General features: G+C 43.4%; 1 protein-coding gene across 2 annotated transcripts in view; it reads right to left on the minus strand.

Annotated features, from left to right (window-relative positions):
- AARS2 (alanyl-tRNA synthetase 2, mitochondrial) overlaps window positions 1-12,345 on the minus strand; it is a 37,907-nt gene extending 25,562 nt beyond the window's left edge. Inside the window, exons 1-4 of one of the 2 annotated variants that reach the window (XM_083732243.1) lie at window positions 12,086-12,345; window positions 9,333-9,521; window positions 966-1,111; window positions 130-324 (exon numbers count right to left, since the gene is read on the minus strand). In XM_083732243.1, the coding sequence (XP_083588369.1) occupies window positions 130-324; window positions 966-1,111; window positions 9,333-9,521; window positions 12,086-12,322 (767 nt within the window). In that variant the 5' untranslated portion in view covers window positions 12,323-12,345. Of the gene's footprint in view, window positions 1-129; window positions 325-965; window positions 1,112-9,332; window positions 9,522-12,085 lie in introns of those variants that run through there. The other variant, XM_083732244.1, reaches the window with a different exon arrangement.
- Window positions 12,346-18,224: the final 5,879 nt, after the last annotated feature.

Genomic DNA, 18,224 nt, shown 5'->3' on the forward strand with positions numbered 1-18,224 from the left:
AGGAGTTGTGGTCCAAAACATCAGGCTACTGTAGACTCTTGTGATTGTTCCAATGGTATAGAAGCCTCCCACCAAGAAGTGAGGCTCTGGCACAAAGCTCGGTACCCAAGCTGCTCCACCATTTCATACCTGCTATACTGCATGAAAACCAGATTCCAGATCTCCACCACTTCAGGGTTGCCCTGGTTCACCAGTGCTACCGCATTCCTACCCCTGCCCACATGGTCATAATGGATTTCTGTGCAGGGTCCACAGGGACCAGTATCGCCCATCTCCCAGAAGTTATCTTTCAACTGAAAAGGAAGCACGTGGCTGGGAGGCACACTGGAAAGCAAGAAGAGAACGGCTTATGAACCTAGGGCAATAAAACCACTTGGCAAATACTTGGGGCTGGTCATATCTAATGTATGCTGGGATGCATCCAATAAAACTTGGCAAATACTTGGGGCTGGTCATATCTAATGTATGCTGGGATGCATCCAATCTTTGCACATTCTAACATATTTTCTGTACACTCTATCCCACCCCCATGTTACCACTTTGATTGCAAGCCTTTGGTCAATGTTTTTTAAATATATATATATTTGTGCAGTGCTTGCTTCATTTTAAGATCAAAACATACAAACTCCCCATCAGGGCAGGTCTAACTGTGACAAGAAATTCAAGTTCTCTACTCAGAATAGACACAATCTGGATAGATGGAATTTTTGGCAGAGAGGGTGACAAGGTGCCAACAAGGATCCATGCAAAGAAAAGATAAAGATTGCCAACTGTGCTTAGCAGAGACCATAACTAAAGTCCTTGTTAGTTACCAAGCTTTTTGGAGGCATTTTCTGCACATTTTCAACAACTTACCCTGTAAAAACTAGAAACTTTTTTTGTGTTATTTTGGATAATTGGACGTCTGCATGCATACCACTGGTACCACTGTATTATCTCTTTTGGCATCTTTTTCATTTACTTACCCCAGGCTGAGCCAAATTTCCCTGCTCTCTTCATCTGCACTTAGACTAAGTGAGGCATCTCCTCCGAAATAGGTGACATATAGGCGGTCCTTGGGGATTTCATAGACCTGGGTTAGGAGCTCCCATGCCATGCTACAAGCTTCCTCCTGAAGACAAGGAAAAGTTGTCAAATGCTGGTAAACAACAAGCCAATGTTTGGATAAGAAGGAAGTTACTTAATTGCAAGGGGGATGGCTTCTATTTTAGTTTATCTTATTTTCAAGGACAGTATTGCATGGTATACATAATGATAGATTTGAACCAGAGAAAGGGGCTTACTCAGTCCTTTTGGGCATGCTACCTCACAAGGTAGTTGACTCCATGTATGATTTTCCAATGAGTTCAGGCTTAAGGATTAAATACAAATACAGGTGACTCCCCATTTGCATGGGGGTTATGTTCCAGGTCCCCACATGCAAAAGTGAAATGTGCATAAGTGGGGAACACCCTGGAGAGTCCTCTTGGGTTGTGAGGAGACCCTCCCCAGAGCCCAAAGAGGATGCCGAAGAAACCGGAGGTGCAGAGGGGCTTTGTTTGTCCTCTTCAGGCCCTAGGGAGGGTCTCCTCACAACCCAAGAGGAATTTTCAGCACTTCTTGGTTCCCGGCGCCGCACGTGAGCAAGGCCGCACATAATTGGGGAGTTGCGTGTAGACAGATAACAGACAAACAAGCTCATGAATGGCAGAGGATGACTCGGGAACTTCATTTTTTACTGTGTTCTCTCATATTGTCCAAAGCACTTAGGCTAAAAGTATGAGAAGGAAAAACTCGCGACTTCCGGAGGCGGCGCGAAACAGCAATGGCGGTCCTCTTCGCGCTTTGAAGAGGGGCTCCGCAGGAAAGGGTCGTTCGCTGCGGCATAGCGGCGACCCATCCAGAAAAACCACGAGCAGAGCGAGCTCGTGGCCGTGGGACTCGGCGGGCGCCAGAAGCCCCCCCAGAAACGAAGAAGGGACCTCGTAAGAGGCTCCGGAACGTGAAAGGGGGAGCGGCGCTGTGAGTTCATCGCTTTTTCTGCGGGAAGCAAAGCCGCGCGGCTGCTGCTGATGAGCGCCGACCTTTCTTCTTGGAACATTAGATCTGCAACCACAACCCGTGAGTAAGGGGACCTAAAATTAGCGGGACTAAAATACTTTAATTTGGCTGAAAACAGGAGATGTAACCAGGAAGTCCGTCTCCCCACCGTGCTTAAGAGATCAAAGTAAAGTTTTAAAAAGCGGGAAGCGCTGTGAAAGAACTGTAAAGTTTGGATTTCGTGCAGATGTTAGAACTATCGGTTGAGACTAAAGGAGTTAATTGTGGAGTTTTTATGCTGATTTTCTGACTGGACTTTGCTTCTTCCTTTGGGATTTATAAGTAATAGAAGAAGCCAATCTGAGGTCTGCCAATGTAAAGAACAACTGTCAAACTGCTAAATTGTGGATACTATCTTTAATGTTGAAAGTGTTACATATTAAGGCTACAATATCGAAGATATGTCACTTCTGAGACATTGTTTTAAGTTGGGAAAAGCTCAATGCTAAAAAGAAACTAAAAGACTGTTGGAACCTCAGTTGTTTCACTTTGGATTGTTGTTCCTTTGTGGATTGTTGGGCTTGCAAAGAAGGAAAAATTCTTTCCTTTGGTTGAACTTTATTACTCCCCCTAGAGGATTTTGGATTTATAATTCCTTGGGAACTACATTTTGTTTTGACTCTCTGTTGCCTGGTTGTTTACATTCTGGAACTGTCTCTCTCATGGGAACACTTACAGTTTGACCTTGATATACAGAAGGGATTGGAATGAGCGAGGCAGCGAAAACAAGGTTGGCTAAAACAAAGGCAAAACAATTGGTACAAACAACTTTGACTTCCCAACCACGCAGATCATCGGTCCCAACTGTTCTAGAAACACCAAAAGAGGTGGATGTGCTGACACCTACAGGGGATATGGCTTCAGGAGGGTCTGAAAAAGTTTTGAATCAGATTCTAGAACAACTGGCAATTCTAAATAAAAAGGCGGACGAACACTCGACTAAAATTGATCAAGCCACATCCTCAATAAATAAATTGTCTGACCAGGTGGCACAACATACACAAGCAATTGGGAACCTTCAAGAAGCAACAGTAGAGAACCACAAACTGGCTGAGGAAGCCAAACAAAAAGCAGAGGAAGCCAACCTGAAAGTTGAGGCATTAAAGGTGGAGGTGAAGCCGTTACACAAACAGATAAATGACCAGCAGGCCTACTGGTCGATGACTGAACTGAGAAATAGGGAAAGCAATCTGAGACTTAGAGCTATTCCAGAACTGGAACAGGAGGACTTGATCGGCTACTTGATATCAGAAATTTCAAAGTTCTGGGGTATTGAAGAGGATAAAGATTTTAAAATTGTGACTGCTTTCAGATTGGGAAGAGTGACGAGGAAGGATAAACCTAGAGACTGTTTGATTGTTTTAAGATCTAAGCAAGAGAGAAATAAAATATTAGGCCTCCACTTTGGAAAATCGCTTGTTATTCAGGGCAACAGAGCTGAAATTTATAGAGACATACCTAAACAGCTTTTGGATCTTAGAGGGACTTACACGGAACTTGTAAAATTACTGAGAGGCAACTCAATTCCCTACAGGTGGGAGTTCCCTCAAGGACTATCTTTTAATTTTAAAGGAAAGAAAGTCAAAATCAGATCAGCAGAAGACCAACAAAAGTTTCTGAACGATTACGAAGAGGACCTACAGAAAGGGACAACAGGAGCCTGGCCACCACCATTACCTACACCTGTACCAGTACCTATACCCTCGGGACCAGAGGACCAAAAGAAAGGGATGCCACCACAGGACAAATAGTTTGATCCAGGATGTCTCTGCAGTTGCTTAGTTGGAACATAAATGGCGGAAATTCCCCAGAGAAAAGAAGAAGAATTTTTCATATATTGAAAAAAGAACAATTGGATATTATTTGCTTGCAGGAAACACACGTGACCAGGCTCCATAGAAAAGTTTTGATTAATAAAAGATTAGGCCAAGAATTTATTTCATCGGACAAAGTTAAGAAAAGAGGAGTGGTGATTTATGCAAAGGAGAGCCTGTCACCAAAATTTTTATTTAAAGATGAGCAAGGAAGAATTTTGGCTATTGAAATACAGACTCAAGGAGAAAAATTTTTGTTATTAGGAATTTATGCACCGAATGAGGGGAAATCAGAATTTTACAAGAAACTGCATGAGACAATCCTGGACTATTTAGACTACACTAACATCATTTTGATGGGAGATATGAACGGAGTGGTCTCCATAAATATGGACAAGTCACAAGGTCAAAGCTTATCAAAAGACGGCAGACTACCCAAAACTTTTTTTGAACTAACTGACAATATGGACTTAATTGATATTTGGAGGACAAAAAACCCCCTAGGTAAAGAAGGAACCTTCTTTTCTGAGGCCCATCTGTCATGGACAAGAATAGACCAAATATGGATATCTAGGAGGCTGGCACCGATGACTAGAAAAGTGGAAATCTGCCCAAAAACTTGCTCCGACCATAATGCTATGAAAATGGAATTAAGACTTACTCCAACCGGTTCCTTCAGATGGAAAATGAATGACACCCTATTAAGAGATCAGGAGATTGTGAAGAAGGCCCAAAAAACTTTGAAAGACTACTTTGAAATTAATTTGAGTACCATGGTGGAAAAAAGAACAATCTGGGACGCGAGTAAAGCAGTTATGAGAGGGTTTCTGCTACAACAGAATACGATAAAGAAAAGGCTCTGGAATGGGAAAAAAGACAAGATCTTAGAGAAGATAAGAGATGGAGAGAAAAGGTTGAGATCTAAACCAAAATCGAAGGAGATCTTGAGAGAAATTAAATTTTATCAAGCACAGTATGCGAAATTGATAAATCAAGAAGTTGAGTGGAAAATTAAACAAATGAAACAAAGATCACTCGAATCAGCTAATAAGTGTGGGAAACTTTTAGCATGGCAACTGAAAAAGAGACAAAAATTGAACACAGTCACCAATCTAGAGATTGAAGGGAGAAATATTCAGAAACCAGAAGAAATTAGGAAGTGTTTCCAGAGATACTTTAAAAAGCTTTACACTCAAGGGCCACAAGAGGAGAAGGAGATAGACCAATTTCTGAAAATAAATGGTCTACCAAAACTTGCTCAGGAAAAGAGAACAATCCTGAATCATAAAATAACACAACAAGAAATAGAGAGTGCCATTCAGAATATGCAACTAGGCAAATCTCCAGGTCCGGATGGGCTTACCTCCAAGTATTATAAGATATTGAAAGATTATTTGATACAACCACTAATGGAGGTATGCAACCAGATTTTGGAGGGGAAGAGGGCACCGGAATCGTGGAAAGAAGCTTTCATCACATTGATCCCTAAAGTGGAAACTGAAAAGACTCAACTAAAGAACTACCGTCCCATCTCACTCCTAAATGTGGATTATAAAATCTTTGCAGACATTTTGGCGAGTAGACTTAAAAAAGTATTAAATGAAGTAATCCATAAAGACCAGGCTGGCTTTCTCCCAGGAAGACATTTGTCTGACAATACTAGGAATATTATTGACATTTTGGAACTTTTGCAAACCAACATCAATACAAAATCAGTGTTAATTTTTGTTGATGCAGAGAAGGCCTTTGACAACATTTCTTGGAGTTTTATGAAGAAAAATTTGGAAGGGATGGGAGTGGGACGGGGGTTTGAAAATGGAATAGAAGCAATTTATTCAGAGCAGAAAGCGAAATTGATTGTAAACAATGTGGTGACAGAAGAATTTAAAATTGAAAAAGGAACACGACAAGGGTGCCCCCTATCCCCTTTGTTATTTATTTCTGTTCTGGAGGTGCTTTTGAAAATGATTAGGGAAGACCGGCTGGTACAAGGAATTCAGGTCGGAGTGAAACAATTTAAATTGAAAGCTTTTGCAGATGATTTGGTTTTAACACTACAGGAGCCAGAATCCAGTACGAAGAGAGTGTTGGAACTAATTCATGAATTTGGTCGGGTAGCGGGGTTTAAATTGAACAAGCAAAAAACTAAGGTTTTGGAGAAAAACTTGACACCTTTGGAAATAGATGGGTTTCAGAAAGAGACAGAATTAAATGTTGTTAAAAAGGTAAAATACCTAGGGGTAAATTTGTCTGCCAAAAATTTGAATCTGTTTAAAGATAATTATGAAAAATGTTGGTCAGAAATTAAGAAAGATTTAGAGATTTGGTCAAGATTGAAACTTTCCTTGATGGGCCGAATTGCAGCTATAAAGATGAATGTATTGCCAAAGATGTTATTTTTGTTTCAGACCCTACAGATCGTGGACAGAGTGGAGTGTTTTGGGAAGTGGCAGAAAGATATTTCTAGGTTTGTCTGGCAGGGCAAAAAGCCCCGAATAAAATTTAAAATACTAACTGATGCCAAAGAGAGAGGGGGATTTGCCCTGCCAGACTTAAGGTTATACTATGAAGCTGCGGCTTTCTGCTGGATGAAAGATTGGTTACTTCTTGAGAACACTGATGTCCTAGATCTGGAAGGGCATGAGAACGCTTTTGGATGGCATGCATATTTGTGGTATGACAAGGTAAAGGTTCATAAAATGTTCAAAAACCATATTGTCAGGAAAGCTATATTTATGGTCTGGACAAAATACAAAGACTTACTAGAAGGTAAGACCCCGAGGTGGTTATCACCAGCGGAGGCCAAGGCTAGAAAAAGACTCAATATGGAGGTTGGATGGCCAAAATATTGGGAAATGATAGAAAAAACTGGAGACAATTGGAGACTGCAGAGTTTTGAAAAATTAAAGAATAGGGTGCAGGATTGGTTTCACTATGCTCAAATTCAAGAAGTTTTTAAGTCGGACAAAAAAATAGGATTCCAGGTGGAAAAATCGAAACTAGAGACAGAACTGTTAGAATCTAAGACCAAGGTACTTTCGAGAATGTATAACTTGCTGCTTAAATGGAATACCCAGGATGAGATAGTTAAATCAGCCATGATAAAATGGGCTCAGGATATTGGGTACAACATTATGTTCGAAGACTGGGAAAGGTTATGGACCACTGGAATGAGATTTACGGCATGTAATGCCTTGAAAGAGAATATTATGAAAATGATATATAGGTGGTACATGACCCCAGTCAAACTTGCAAAAATTTACCATCGGTCTGATAATAAATGTTGGAAATGTAAGGAGGCTGAAGGGACATTTTTTCACCTTTGGTGGACTTGTCCAAAGGTGAAGGCCTTCTGGGAAATGATCTATAATGAATTAAAAAAGGTGTTCAGGTACACCTTTCCCAAGAAACCAGAGGCCTTCCTCCTGGGCATTGTGGACCAAAGGGTGATAAAGAAGGATAAAACATTTTTTATGTATGCATCTACAGCAGCAAGAATACTTATAGCAAAATATTGGAAGACACAAGATCTTCCCACGCTGGAAGAGTGGCAGACGCAGTTGATGGACTATATGGAACTGGCTGAAATGACTGGCAGAATCCGAGATCTGGGTGAAGAGACAACGGAAGAAGATTGGAAAAAATTTAAGGACTATTTGCAAAAACAATATAAGTTGTATGAATGTTAAGAATCTGCATGTTTTGGAATTTAGCTCCTGCAACTAGATTGGGAAAATTGGAAGACAAGTTATAATTAAGAAAAAGTCGAAATTTAAGGTTACTATATTTTTTATTTCAAGGCGTAAACACTGGATAAAAGGTACTTTAAATTCAGAAGTAAAATATTTTGAAAGATATAAATAAGATACGAAACAAGGTAATAATTTGCTGATATGTTTTATTGTAAAGAATGCAGGGGGAGGGAGGTGTGGGGAAGTCCAGATAACAATTTAAAAATGTATTCTAGAAGTTGGAGTATTATTCTTTTTTCTTCTTTTTCTTCTGTAAACTGAAAATGCAATAAAAATGTTTGGAAAAAAAAAGAGAAGGAAAAACTCGCTATATCATGTTTGTAAACATAAACACAAACAAGATTAGTTTAGACAACATGTCATTAGGTTTCTCACAAGTGATATTTTAATAGCAGCTGGTAACATGCTCAGGAAAACCAAGGAAGCCTTGCATTTCTATGATGGGGTGTGTGTATTAGCACCTACAAAAGCTTGTTTCCCAGTTACAACAAGAGATTTCCTCCAGCTCCAACGTTTGTAGTGCAAGCATTGGGAATTTGTGGCCCTCCAGATGTTCTGGACTACATCTCCCATCTCGACCATTGGCGACGCTGCCTGGAGCTCATGGGAACTTAAGAGTTGAACAACATCTGAAGGGCTGCAGGGTTCCCACCACTATTGTAGCTCAGAACAGCCTCTATCGCTGTTGGTCTGGCTTTGCTTTTGATTGTTTTTGTACTGGAGCCATAGGATAGAATGGAGGAAATTCTGAACAATGGTTTGAAATGAAGAGTGCAAGAATTGCTCTCATCTTGTGGTACCAATATGCAAGAGTGGATAGACTGACGGTGATTAACAGGTCTTATGCTGCCAGCAAGACTAACTAATAATGATGAAAGAAGAAGAACCAGGCTCATTAAGCAGCATATGAGCTCAGATGCACTGGGCTTGTTAGCTTCCCAATTAAAAATGAAATAAAAGCACCATGCTCTGCTCTTGAATCAATGCAGAGCTGGAAACAGATGCTTTATAATTAGTCACAACCTCCTGCTTCACCATCTCCCATGTTACCTTTCCAAGGTCTAATATCAAACATGCAGCAATAGCATATGGCACCATTTCACCTGCATCTAGACCGCTTCATGGTGTGTGGGAGGGGACTTATTTCATATGTGACTGTTCTCCCACATTAAAATGCCCTGTCTGTGGAAAGCTGGGGACAAGGCTAGGTTGGACTAGATGATGCTGAGGGTCCCTTCAAACTCTACAATGTTATGATTCCCCATGCAAGCAGATTGTCCTTTACATAGGGAAACATAGATTCCCCCACTTATTTCAGTCCAGATATCATATTATTATTATTACCATATTTATGCAAATATAATGTGCACCTCAATTTTCAAAACCTTGAAACCAAAAAAGTATTTGCTGGTGCCATCAAATCTAATGTGCACCCTAATTTTCACGACGTAATTTGGTCAAAAAAGGTGTGCATTGCATTCAAGTAAAGTTGTTGTTGTTGTTAATATACCGCCCTTCATCAAAAGATTGCAGGGCAGTTCTGCATGCGTAAATCAGTTCTAAAGGCATTGTGGTTTAAAAACAAAACATCACCGCAAAGGTTTGTCTCTACCATACTGCAGCAAATTAAAAATATAAACAGGAACACCTAATGTGTTTTATAATAAAGCATGGCCTCATCTCTTACTTTGAAATAATCACCGAAGGACCAGTTCCCCAGCATTTCAAAGAACGTGTGATGATAAACATCTCGGCCCACATCCTCCAAATCGTTGTGCTTCCCACCTGCACGCACACATTTCTGGCTGTTCACCACCCGCCGGTAACTTGCTAGCTCACTCCGGGGATCTGCTGAGCCCAGGAAAATGGGCTTGAACTGGAAAGTGAAGGAGAAACACAAAGCAGTTTTCACATACAACAGATGCTGAAGCTGGGATCCAGGGGAAGGCATGCTATAAAGCTGTAATAGCCTGCTAGTGAACTACTGGGCCCAATTAAATGGCAAGGTTGGCCCTGCTCATGGTGCCTCCATCAAGATCAGACCACAAGGTGGTGACAAAAGGCAGCATCTTTTTGATGGCACAACCTCACTTCTGGAACTCCCCCCCTGCTAGAGATCTGGTTGCCCTCCCCCAACTGTTTTCCTTCAAGTGAAAACATAAAAGTATCTCCTTCTCCAAGCCTATAGCCAAGAGTTGGTGTGGAGTCGTTATAACTCAATGATTGCTGCAGCAGCACTTTATTTTACTGGTGGGTTGTATTTCATTGTATACTGGGTTATTATTGTTGTTAAAATTTCTATACCTCCCTTCAGCCAAGGGTCACATAAAAACACAAAAATATGTAACACAGTAACAAAAACAGTAACCCCCCCTCCCCCACAAAAACAACATGGATTAATGTTGATTTTATTTGGTTACTGTTACCTACCCACCCTGGGTTTTTCCAAAAGGAAGTAACTTAAGTCTTTGATTTTAAAGGGTGTACTCAAGAGTATGATTTAGTTGGATATGACCCAATATATTGTCTTGATCTAGACAGGAAATGGGCAGAAAGGGGATGTTTTCTCCCAACAAGTGAAAATGGTAGTTTTTCTTAATAAAAACAAATTATTTGACTCCTGGGATACCAATTTAACTGTGACTTACATCACCTGAATTCTTAATATATAGCACAGGCTCAAAATAAATCTTGCTATCAACTAACACGAGGGGCTTCCTCTTTCATACTGTCAGGATGTGGAGCTACCAAAATGTGTACATCCAGAAAGGCATTCTTGGTGACTGCCCCAGGATTTTAGAAATTCCCTTTTTGAAGCAATAAGCATCTTTTGAAAGAGTTGCAATACATCTTGAATTCTGGAATCCCCTCCCCACAAGGGTGCATCTGGAACGTTCACTATAACTTTTGGCAAGTACTAAAGATGCACGTGGCGCTGTGGGTTAAAGCCTCAGCGCCTAGGACTTGCCGATCGAAAGGTCGGCGGTTCGAATCCCTGCGGCGGGGTGCGCTCCCGCTGCTCGGTCCCAGCGCCTGCCAACCTAGCAGTTCGAAAGCACCTCCGGGTGCAAGTAGATAAATAGGGACCACTTACCAGCGGGAAGGTAAACGGCGTTTCCGTGTGCGGCTCTGGCTCGCCAGAGCAGCGATGTCACGCTGGCCACGTGACCCGGAAGTGTCTCCGGACAGCGCTGGCCCCTGGCCTCTTAAGTGAGATGGGCGCACAACCCCAGAGTCTGTCAAGACTGGCCCGTACGGGCAGGGGTACCTTTACCTTTACCTTTTTAAAGATGCACCTCTTTACCTTGGCCCTTTCACACTTGAGATGTATGTTTCCATGGTCCTCCCTATTCCTGTGACTGCAATTTGTTTTTAATGTTTTTTAATTTAAAATTATTATAAGCCATCCTGGGGCCTGCTGCGATTTTCATTTTCATTTAAATTGCTAGTGGACTGAATGGGAACAATAGACTTTTATGCGTTAACCATCTTATCAATGCCAGGTAAAAGGTAAAGGTACCCCTAACCATTAGGTCCAGTCGCAGACGACTCTGGGGTTGCGGCGCTCATCTCGCTCTATAGGCCGAGGGAGCCAGCATTTTTCTGCAAACAGCTTCCGGGTCATGTGGCCAGCATGATCGGCAAGACTTAGGCTCTGTGGTTTTGACCACAGCGCCACCCGCGTCTCCATATCAATGCCAGGACATGTTATCAATTTAGGGTTAATCCCTGCCTGTACTTATCTGCACTGCATTTCCTTCCAGCTTCACTGTTTACAATCTCGTTTATGTGTCCCTGCAACTCAGATGTAGCAAACTGCAGTCTATCAAAGCTTATGCAACCATACTTTTCTTACTCTCTAAGATGCCATAAGACTCTTTGCTGGTTTTGTTGCAAGAGGCGCAAGGCTATCGCTATGGAAATCATTTTAATTTTGCTTTCTTGTCCAAATGAAATATATTGTTTCCCCACTAATAACCTGTGGGATTTGGCCACCGGAAAACATCTACTCAAATACATTAAGCAAAATATTATTTCCATTTCACTTATAGGCACTGCTTTGATTTAAAAACTTCATCAGGGCGATTAAAGTTTTCCATAGAAATCTTGTAAAAAAGGAATCCCAGACGAGTCCCATGAGGAAGATTCCCAGTGGAAATGCATTGGATTCCCTAAGTTACTTTACTTTATTTTGTTTTGTTTTTATTTCCCTTCAGCTTCAACCTGACACTTTCCCTTCTCTGCCGGAGCTCCTCCTTTTACAGGGCCTTTGCTTCGTCCGGCAGATAAGAGGGAGGGATAGCGGAGGAGTCGACTGGACCTTGAGGAAAAGGAATAACTTGTCCTATCCCAACCGGATCACACCGGGCACGCAAAGCAGCGGTAGGAACCATTCTCTGCAGGGCTGGTTCCTCCGCCGCGCCCTTTTTGAAGACGTACCTGGTTCATGCCCGCGTTCACGAACAACAGCCCGGGATCCCCTCGCGGCCGCACCGGAGCCGACGGCACCACTTGGTGCCCGTGCCGCTCCTTGAAGAACTGGAGGAAAGCCTGGCGCACTCGCGCGGAGGACGGCGAAGCAACAGAACGAGTCCCCTGGCAGGAGCTGCAGTACCAGCCAGGGGGCACCCGGAGAAGGCGCCTGACCGAGCCCTTGCCTGCTACCGCCGCCGCCATCTTAACTGAGGGCGGAATTACGGGAGTCGTGGCTTCAGGGTTACAATGGCTAGGGCGGATTTGTCTCTGAAGTCCGCCGTTGTAAGAATGCCTTCCTCCCTGCAGAGGATGGTGGGATTGTGACTGACCGGTTGACCACCCTAATAGTTCCTAACCATCGGACTTGGAAGTCCTGGCTTTACAATTTTTTCTTATGTCCAGCCCAGCCCAAAGGAGGGGTGGACGTTTGTCTCGTATGCTCCAAAAGCAGTGCAAGATTGGTTGAAAACTAAGGGCCATGAAGTGATGTAAAAATCGGGGTTTGGGTTTTGCTGCCCAACTCCCCATGGGACTCTGAGTCCCCTAAGTCCATGATCGGTCAGAGATATTTATTCTATATATCTCAAGTGCCAAAATATATTGGGCAGGTCCCCCTGAAAACTGAGTGACATCAACCGAAGTCTGTGTGAACTTAAAGTTTAAAAAGCCAGGCAGCGCCCGCGGGTCTCAAACCGCTGGAAGCGATTTGGGGATCAAAGCAATGCGTTGGTCGATGGAACCGCTGGGCTGAGCTGGCTCGGGAAAAGAAGGTCGCTTGGAGCATATGAGAAGCTATTTAGGGAGGGGGGCGGCCAGGCAAACACCTAGCCACGTCTGTTTCCTCCAACACCTTCTGTCTGGCGAAGCTGACCCGTAGATCCCTGCTCTGTAAGGCACACCAGCGGTGCAGAGGTTATAAAGTCCCTTTTTAAAAATCATAACCATTTGCAATGGAGCTGCGAGTCCCAGCTGCAAAGAGCTTCACGTTGTAGATATGGTTGAGTTTGGCTGAGTGGGAGGAGACGTTGTTGCACTGTTAGCCACACCCCTTGCTTCATAGATTCTTGTATGTTTTAGCTGACCTTACTTCTCGGGCCAGCTTAGCCTAGCGGTTACTTCGACTCTACATTTGCAGACTCTCTAATTGCTTAACAGCAGTTTGATACCCCGCGGGCGCTGTCTGGTCTTCTTTTCAGTCTCTGCATTTTTACTTGATTTTATTTACATATCCAGGCTTCTACACTGTTTGCAATGCTACCTTGAGCCCAAGAAGGCACCCTTGAGAAATGAGTAACAGCCGCTGAAGTCTGTGTGAACTTCAAGTTCATTACAGTGCTGTATTTGGACCCTGTTTCGAATTCTGGATCAGGTCATGTAGATGAACAAGGAGTGGAAAACACGTGATGCCATTTATCCCACTACACCCATCCAGTGTGCCCAAAATTACAACAAACAGACTAGGTCACTTATAGTATCTGCATCCCAGGTGAAATGTGGCCCATCAAAAAATAAACTCATATATCATTTCGGTGTGCAATCTGTGCAGTTTGACAATACAGTGCAGTTTGGCACGTGTAGGGACAACGGGAATTTGCAAGAAATGATGCTGTGCGTCCCCATGCCTTAATGGGAGTGTGATGGATGGGCAAAGTCTTCTTGGGAGAAGGAGAGCATCCTCTCAGTGTAGGTCTTTTAAAAAGTCCTTCGCCTTGGGCAAGACAACGGAAGGTTAAGCACACGGAATCGCTATTCACTAATTGCTGGACTCTAGTGGGATTGCAAAACCTGTAGCGGTTTTGCTATGTAAATATGTTGCCGCAGGGGTAATTTAGAGCTGTTCATTGGCTTAGCTGAGAAGGCTAAAAAGCCAGGCAGCGCCCGCGGGTTTCAAACCGCTGTGAGCGATCGCAGGATCCAAGCTACGCGTTGGTCGATGGAGCCGCTGGGCTGAGCTGGCTCGAAGGAAAGCAGCTGCTTGGAGCATTCAAGAGCGTGGGAGGGCGATGCTTTCTCTCCTGTCCCCATCACTGATCAACCAGTACTGTATATACATGTCATGAAATACAGTAATAAATTAAAAAATGAAAATGAAGACGCCACCCTTCAAACAACGAGTCACGTCTCCTCCCCTTCGCCAAGCCCCCTAGGTCTGTATCCATCCTTTCTCGCTTACGGAGCTGATTTTTATCCTGCCTTTGCTCTGAAAAACTTTAGGGCCCCCCCCCCTTTTTCTTTTTGCTGCAGCTCGGATGTTGATGGGACACTTTGCAGAAGCAAGACTGCAAAAGCTTCCTCTTTCTTGGATTCAGGCAGAATTGCAGAGAATCGTGTAGAAGTCTGGCTTTGCAAATCTAAGCATGTTAGAAAAACTTATAGTGGAAGGGAGTTTAAAAAGCCAGACAGCGCCCGCGGGTCTCAAACCGCTGGAAGCGATTAGGGGATCCGTGCAATGCTTTGGTCGATGGAACCGCTGGGCTGAGCTGAGCTGGCTCCAGAGAAGAGGCTCACTTGAGGCATACAAGAAGCTATTCAGGGAGGGGGGCGGCCGGGCCACTTCTTTTTCCTGCAACACCTTCTGTCTGGCGAAGCTGACCCGTAGATGCTGGCATCGAAGCAGAAAGACTGAAGGGCGGCGCCTACGAGTGTGAATAACTCGCTTGGCGTAAGGTTAGCAGACCTTTTAGCACACCAGTGGTGCAGAGGATGTAAAGTACTTTAAAAAACCTCCATTTCCAATGGAGCTGCGAATGGCAGCTGCAAAGAGCTTCACTTTGCAGATACAGTAATGTCGAGTTTGGCTGAGTGAGTGGAGACTTGCAGTTAGCCACACCCCTTGCTTAATAGCCTCTTGTAGGTTTTAGCTGATAATGTTTTCCGAGCTAGCTTAGCCTAGCGGTTACTTCAATCTTGCAGGATTCCTCAATCCTCGGTGGAGGGTTTGATACCCCGCGGGCGCTGTCTGGTTTTTTAGTTCTCGCAATTTAACCTGATTCATGAACACCTCCAAGTTTTATTTACATATCCAGGCTTCTACACTGATTGCAATACTACCTGAGCCCAAGAAGGCTCTCTTGAAAAAACAGCGACCAAAGTCTGGGGAAACTTCAAGTTCACTGCAGTGTTGGATTTGGACTCGGTTTCGAATTATGGCTCAGGTCATGAAGGTGAACAGGGAGTGGAAAACACGTGATGCCAATAATAATAATAATAATAATAATAATAATAATAATAATAATTTATTACTTATACCTCATCCATCTGGCTCGGCCTCCCCAGCCACTCTGGGTGGCTTCCAACAGAATATTAAAAACACAATAAAACATCCCTCTACATCCATCCAGTGTGCCCAAAATTACTACAAACAGGCTCAAAACCAATGCTTCCCAGGCGAAATGTGGCAATCAAAAATAAACTCATATATCATTTCAATGTACACTCTGTGCAGCTTGGAGAAAAAAACAGGTCCTGTACCTACAAATAGGTCAGAGGGGTATATGGTGTATATTTCTCAGCAAATGGCATGTGTCTAGACAGAGCAGGGGTCAGCAAACTTTTTCAGCAGGGGGCTGCTCCACTGTCCCTCAGACCTTGTGGGGGGGGGGGCTGGACTATATTTTGGAAAAAAAATAAATGAACAAATTCCTATGCCCCACAAATAACCCAGAGATGCATTTTAAATAAAAGGACACATTCTACTCATGTAAAAACACACCGAATCCTTTATTGCCACAAATAAAGGACAGTAGGGAATGTTTATATTGCATCATCTACATACAAAAGCACTTTCAAGATAGTCTCTATACACCCGCAACAATTTTTATTTACTGTTAATATATGGATAGGTTACAGGAGCTTAAAGGAAGCTAATTGGACCTTGCTGAGGAATACTTAGTAAAAAACGTACAATTTGAAATGCATCTGAAAGCCAATGTATATTGGGAAATGGGTTCATGAGGTTAGTTGAGAGGGCTAAAAAGCCAGGCTGCACCTTCTGGTCTCTAACTGCTGTTTGAGGTACATGGAACCACTGGTGGCTCTAAAAAAGTTAACTCTTGGTACATACAAAAGGCTATTAAGGAAAAGGATGTGACTGCAGAAACCCCACCATCTCTTTCCCCATAATTTTCTCTCTTACAAAGCTGATGTGGATCCTGGCATAGATCTAGATGGAAAGAAACTTAATTGGCACATGGGTTTGTTTTCGTTGTGACCTAAATGTTACACTTTGCAAGGAAGTCAACTGTTCACAAGGCCTCTGGGCTCTGGATCTGGGGGGGGGGGCTTTTAGGAGGACATTCAAAGAGGGGTACTTTTACCTGCAAGCCCAGGCATCGTTTGCATAGAGATTTTTGCACATGAAATTCTGCACCAAGCCCTGTTAGAAAATGATGGCAGAGAGGGAAAAACTCGCCCCGCATTGCTTTAAAGTGCCTTTTAGCAACCCAGAGGTTCAAACTAAATAGAGATTTAAAAAGAAATCCAAAATTTCTAAAAGAGAACGGTGAAGTGATATGCAGCAGTGGTCCTGGGTGAGGGGTGGGGAGCATAGCTGTCAACTTTTCCCTTTTCTTGAGAGGAATCCTATTCAGAATAAGGGAATTTCCCTTAAAAAGGGGAAACGTTGACAGCTATAGTGGGGAGCAACTAATCTTTCCCCTGCTTTTTCTGGAAGTGAGGATGGTGGTAAATCATTCTCCACCCTCATCTGCTTTTTGATCCCCTGGGGAAAAATAGTGGGGTTTTCTGTAGGTGGAAAAAGCAGGGGGACTGGTGGAAACAACAATACGGACAACAGTCAGCACCAAACAGCCTGCAGGGAAAGGGAAATGAGCTGTGTTGAGCGGCCTGCTCTCCTTTCAGCAGCTGAACTGCTGTAGCTTGAGCTCGCATCATACTGCTAGTGCTGTTATGTATGAATTGCTTTGCTGGTTATTAGGCTGCAATTCACAAAATAACCCCCACCCCCACCCTGGAGTCCAAGGCTGGCGGAACCCCCGGAATCAAATGACATGTGAGAGTAGACAATTCTATGCATGCGTTAAAAACATTCATTTCCTAGGAAAACGAAGGTGCACAACAAAGAAAGCGAAATCAAGCTACAAGTTGCATCCTCCAGTTAAATACTGTAAAGAGGAAATGGTATTACTGGAGTGTAGGGAAACGGGCAATTGCAGCAAAATGATGCTGAGCGTCCTCATGCCCTAATGCAGGCACCCTGCAAACTCGGCCCTCCAACTGTTTTTGGGACTACAACTCCCATCATCCCTAGCTAACAGGACCAGTGGTCAGGGATGATAGGAACTGCAGTCCCAAAACAGCTGGAGGGGTGAGTTTGGGGATGCCTGCTAATGGAAGTGTGATGGATGGGCAAAGTCTTATTGGGAGGAGATCATCCTCGTTCAGTGCAGGTCTTTAAAAAAGTCCTTCGCCTTGGGCAAGACAAGGGAAGGTCAAGCACACAGAATCGCTTGTCACTAATTGTTGGACTCAGGTGGGATTGCAAAACCTGTAGATGATTTGCTATGTAAATACGTTGCCGTAGGTGTAATTTAGAGCTGTTCATCGGGTCAGCTGAGAAGTTTAAAAAGCCAAGCAGTGCCCTTAGGTTTCAAACCGCTGCCTGTGGGCGATTGCAGGATCCAAGCTATGCATTGGTCGATGGAGCCGCTGGGCTAAGCTGGCTCGAGAGAAGAAGGTCGCTTGGAGTTTACAAGAGGGTGGGAGGGCGATGCTTTCTCTCCTGTCCCCATCAGTAATAAATTAAAAAATAAAAATGAAGACGCCACCCTGCAAACGAGTCACGTCTCCTCCCCTTCGCCAAGTCCCCTGGGTCTGTATCCATCCTTTCTCGCTTACGGAGCTGATTTTTATCCTGCTATTGCTCTGAAAAACTTTAGGGCGCCCCCCTTTTTTTGCTGCAACTCGGATGTTCATGGGACACTTTGCAGAAGCAAGACTGCAGAAAACTTTCTCTTTCCTGGGTTCAGGCAGAATTGCAGAGAATCGTGTAGAAGTTTGGCTTTGCAAATTTAAGCGTCATTTAGAGAAACTGTTATAGTGGAAGGGAGTTAAAAAAGCCAGGCAGCGCCCGCGGGTCTCCAAC

Source organism: Podarcis gaigeae (assembly GCF_964106915.1).
Source record: "Podarcis gaigeae genome assembly, chromosome: 3".
Classification (NCBI taxonomy): Eukaryota; Metazoa; Chordata; class Lepidosauria; order Squamata; family Lacertidae; genus Podarcis; species Podarcis gaigeae.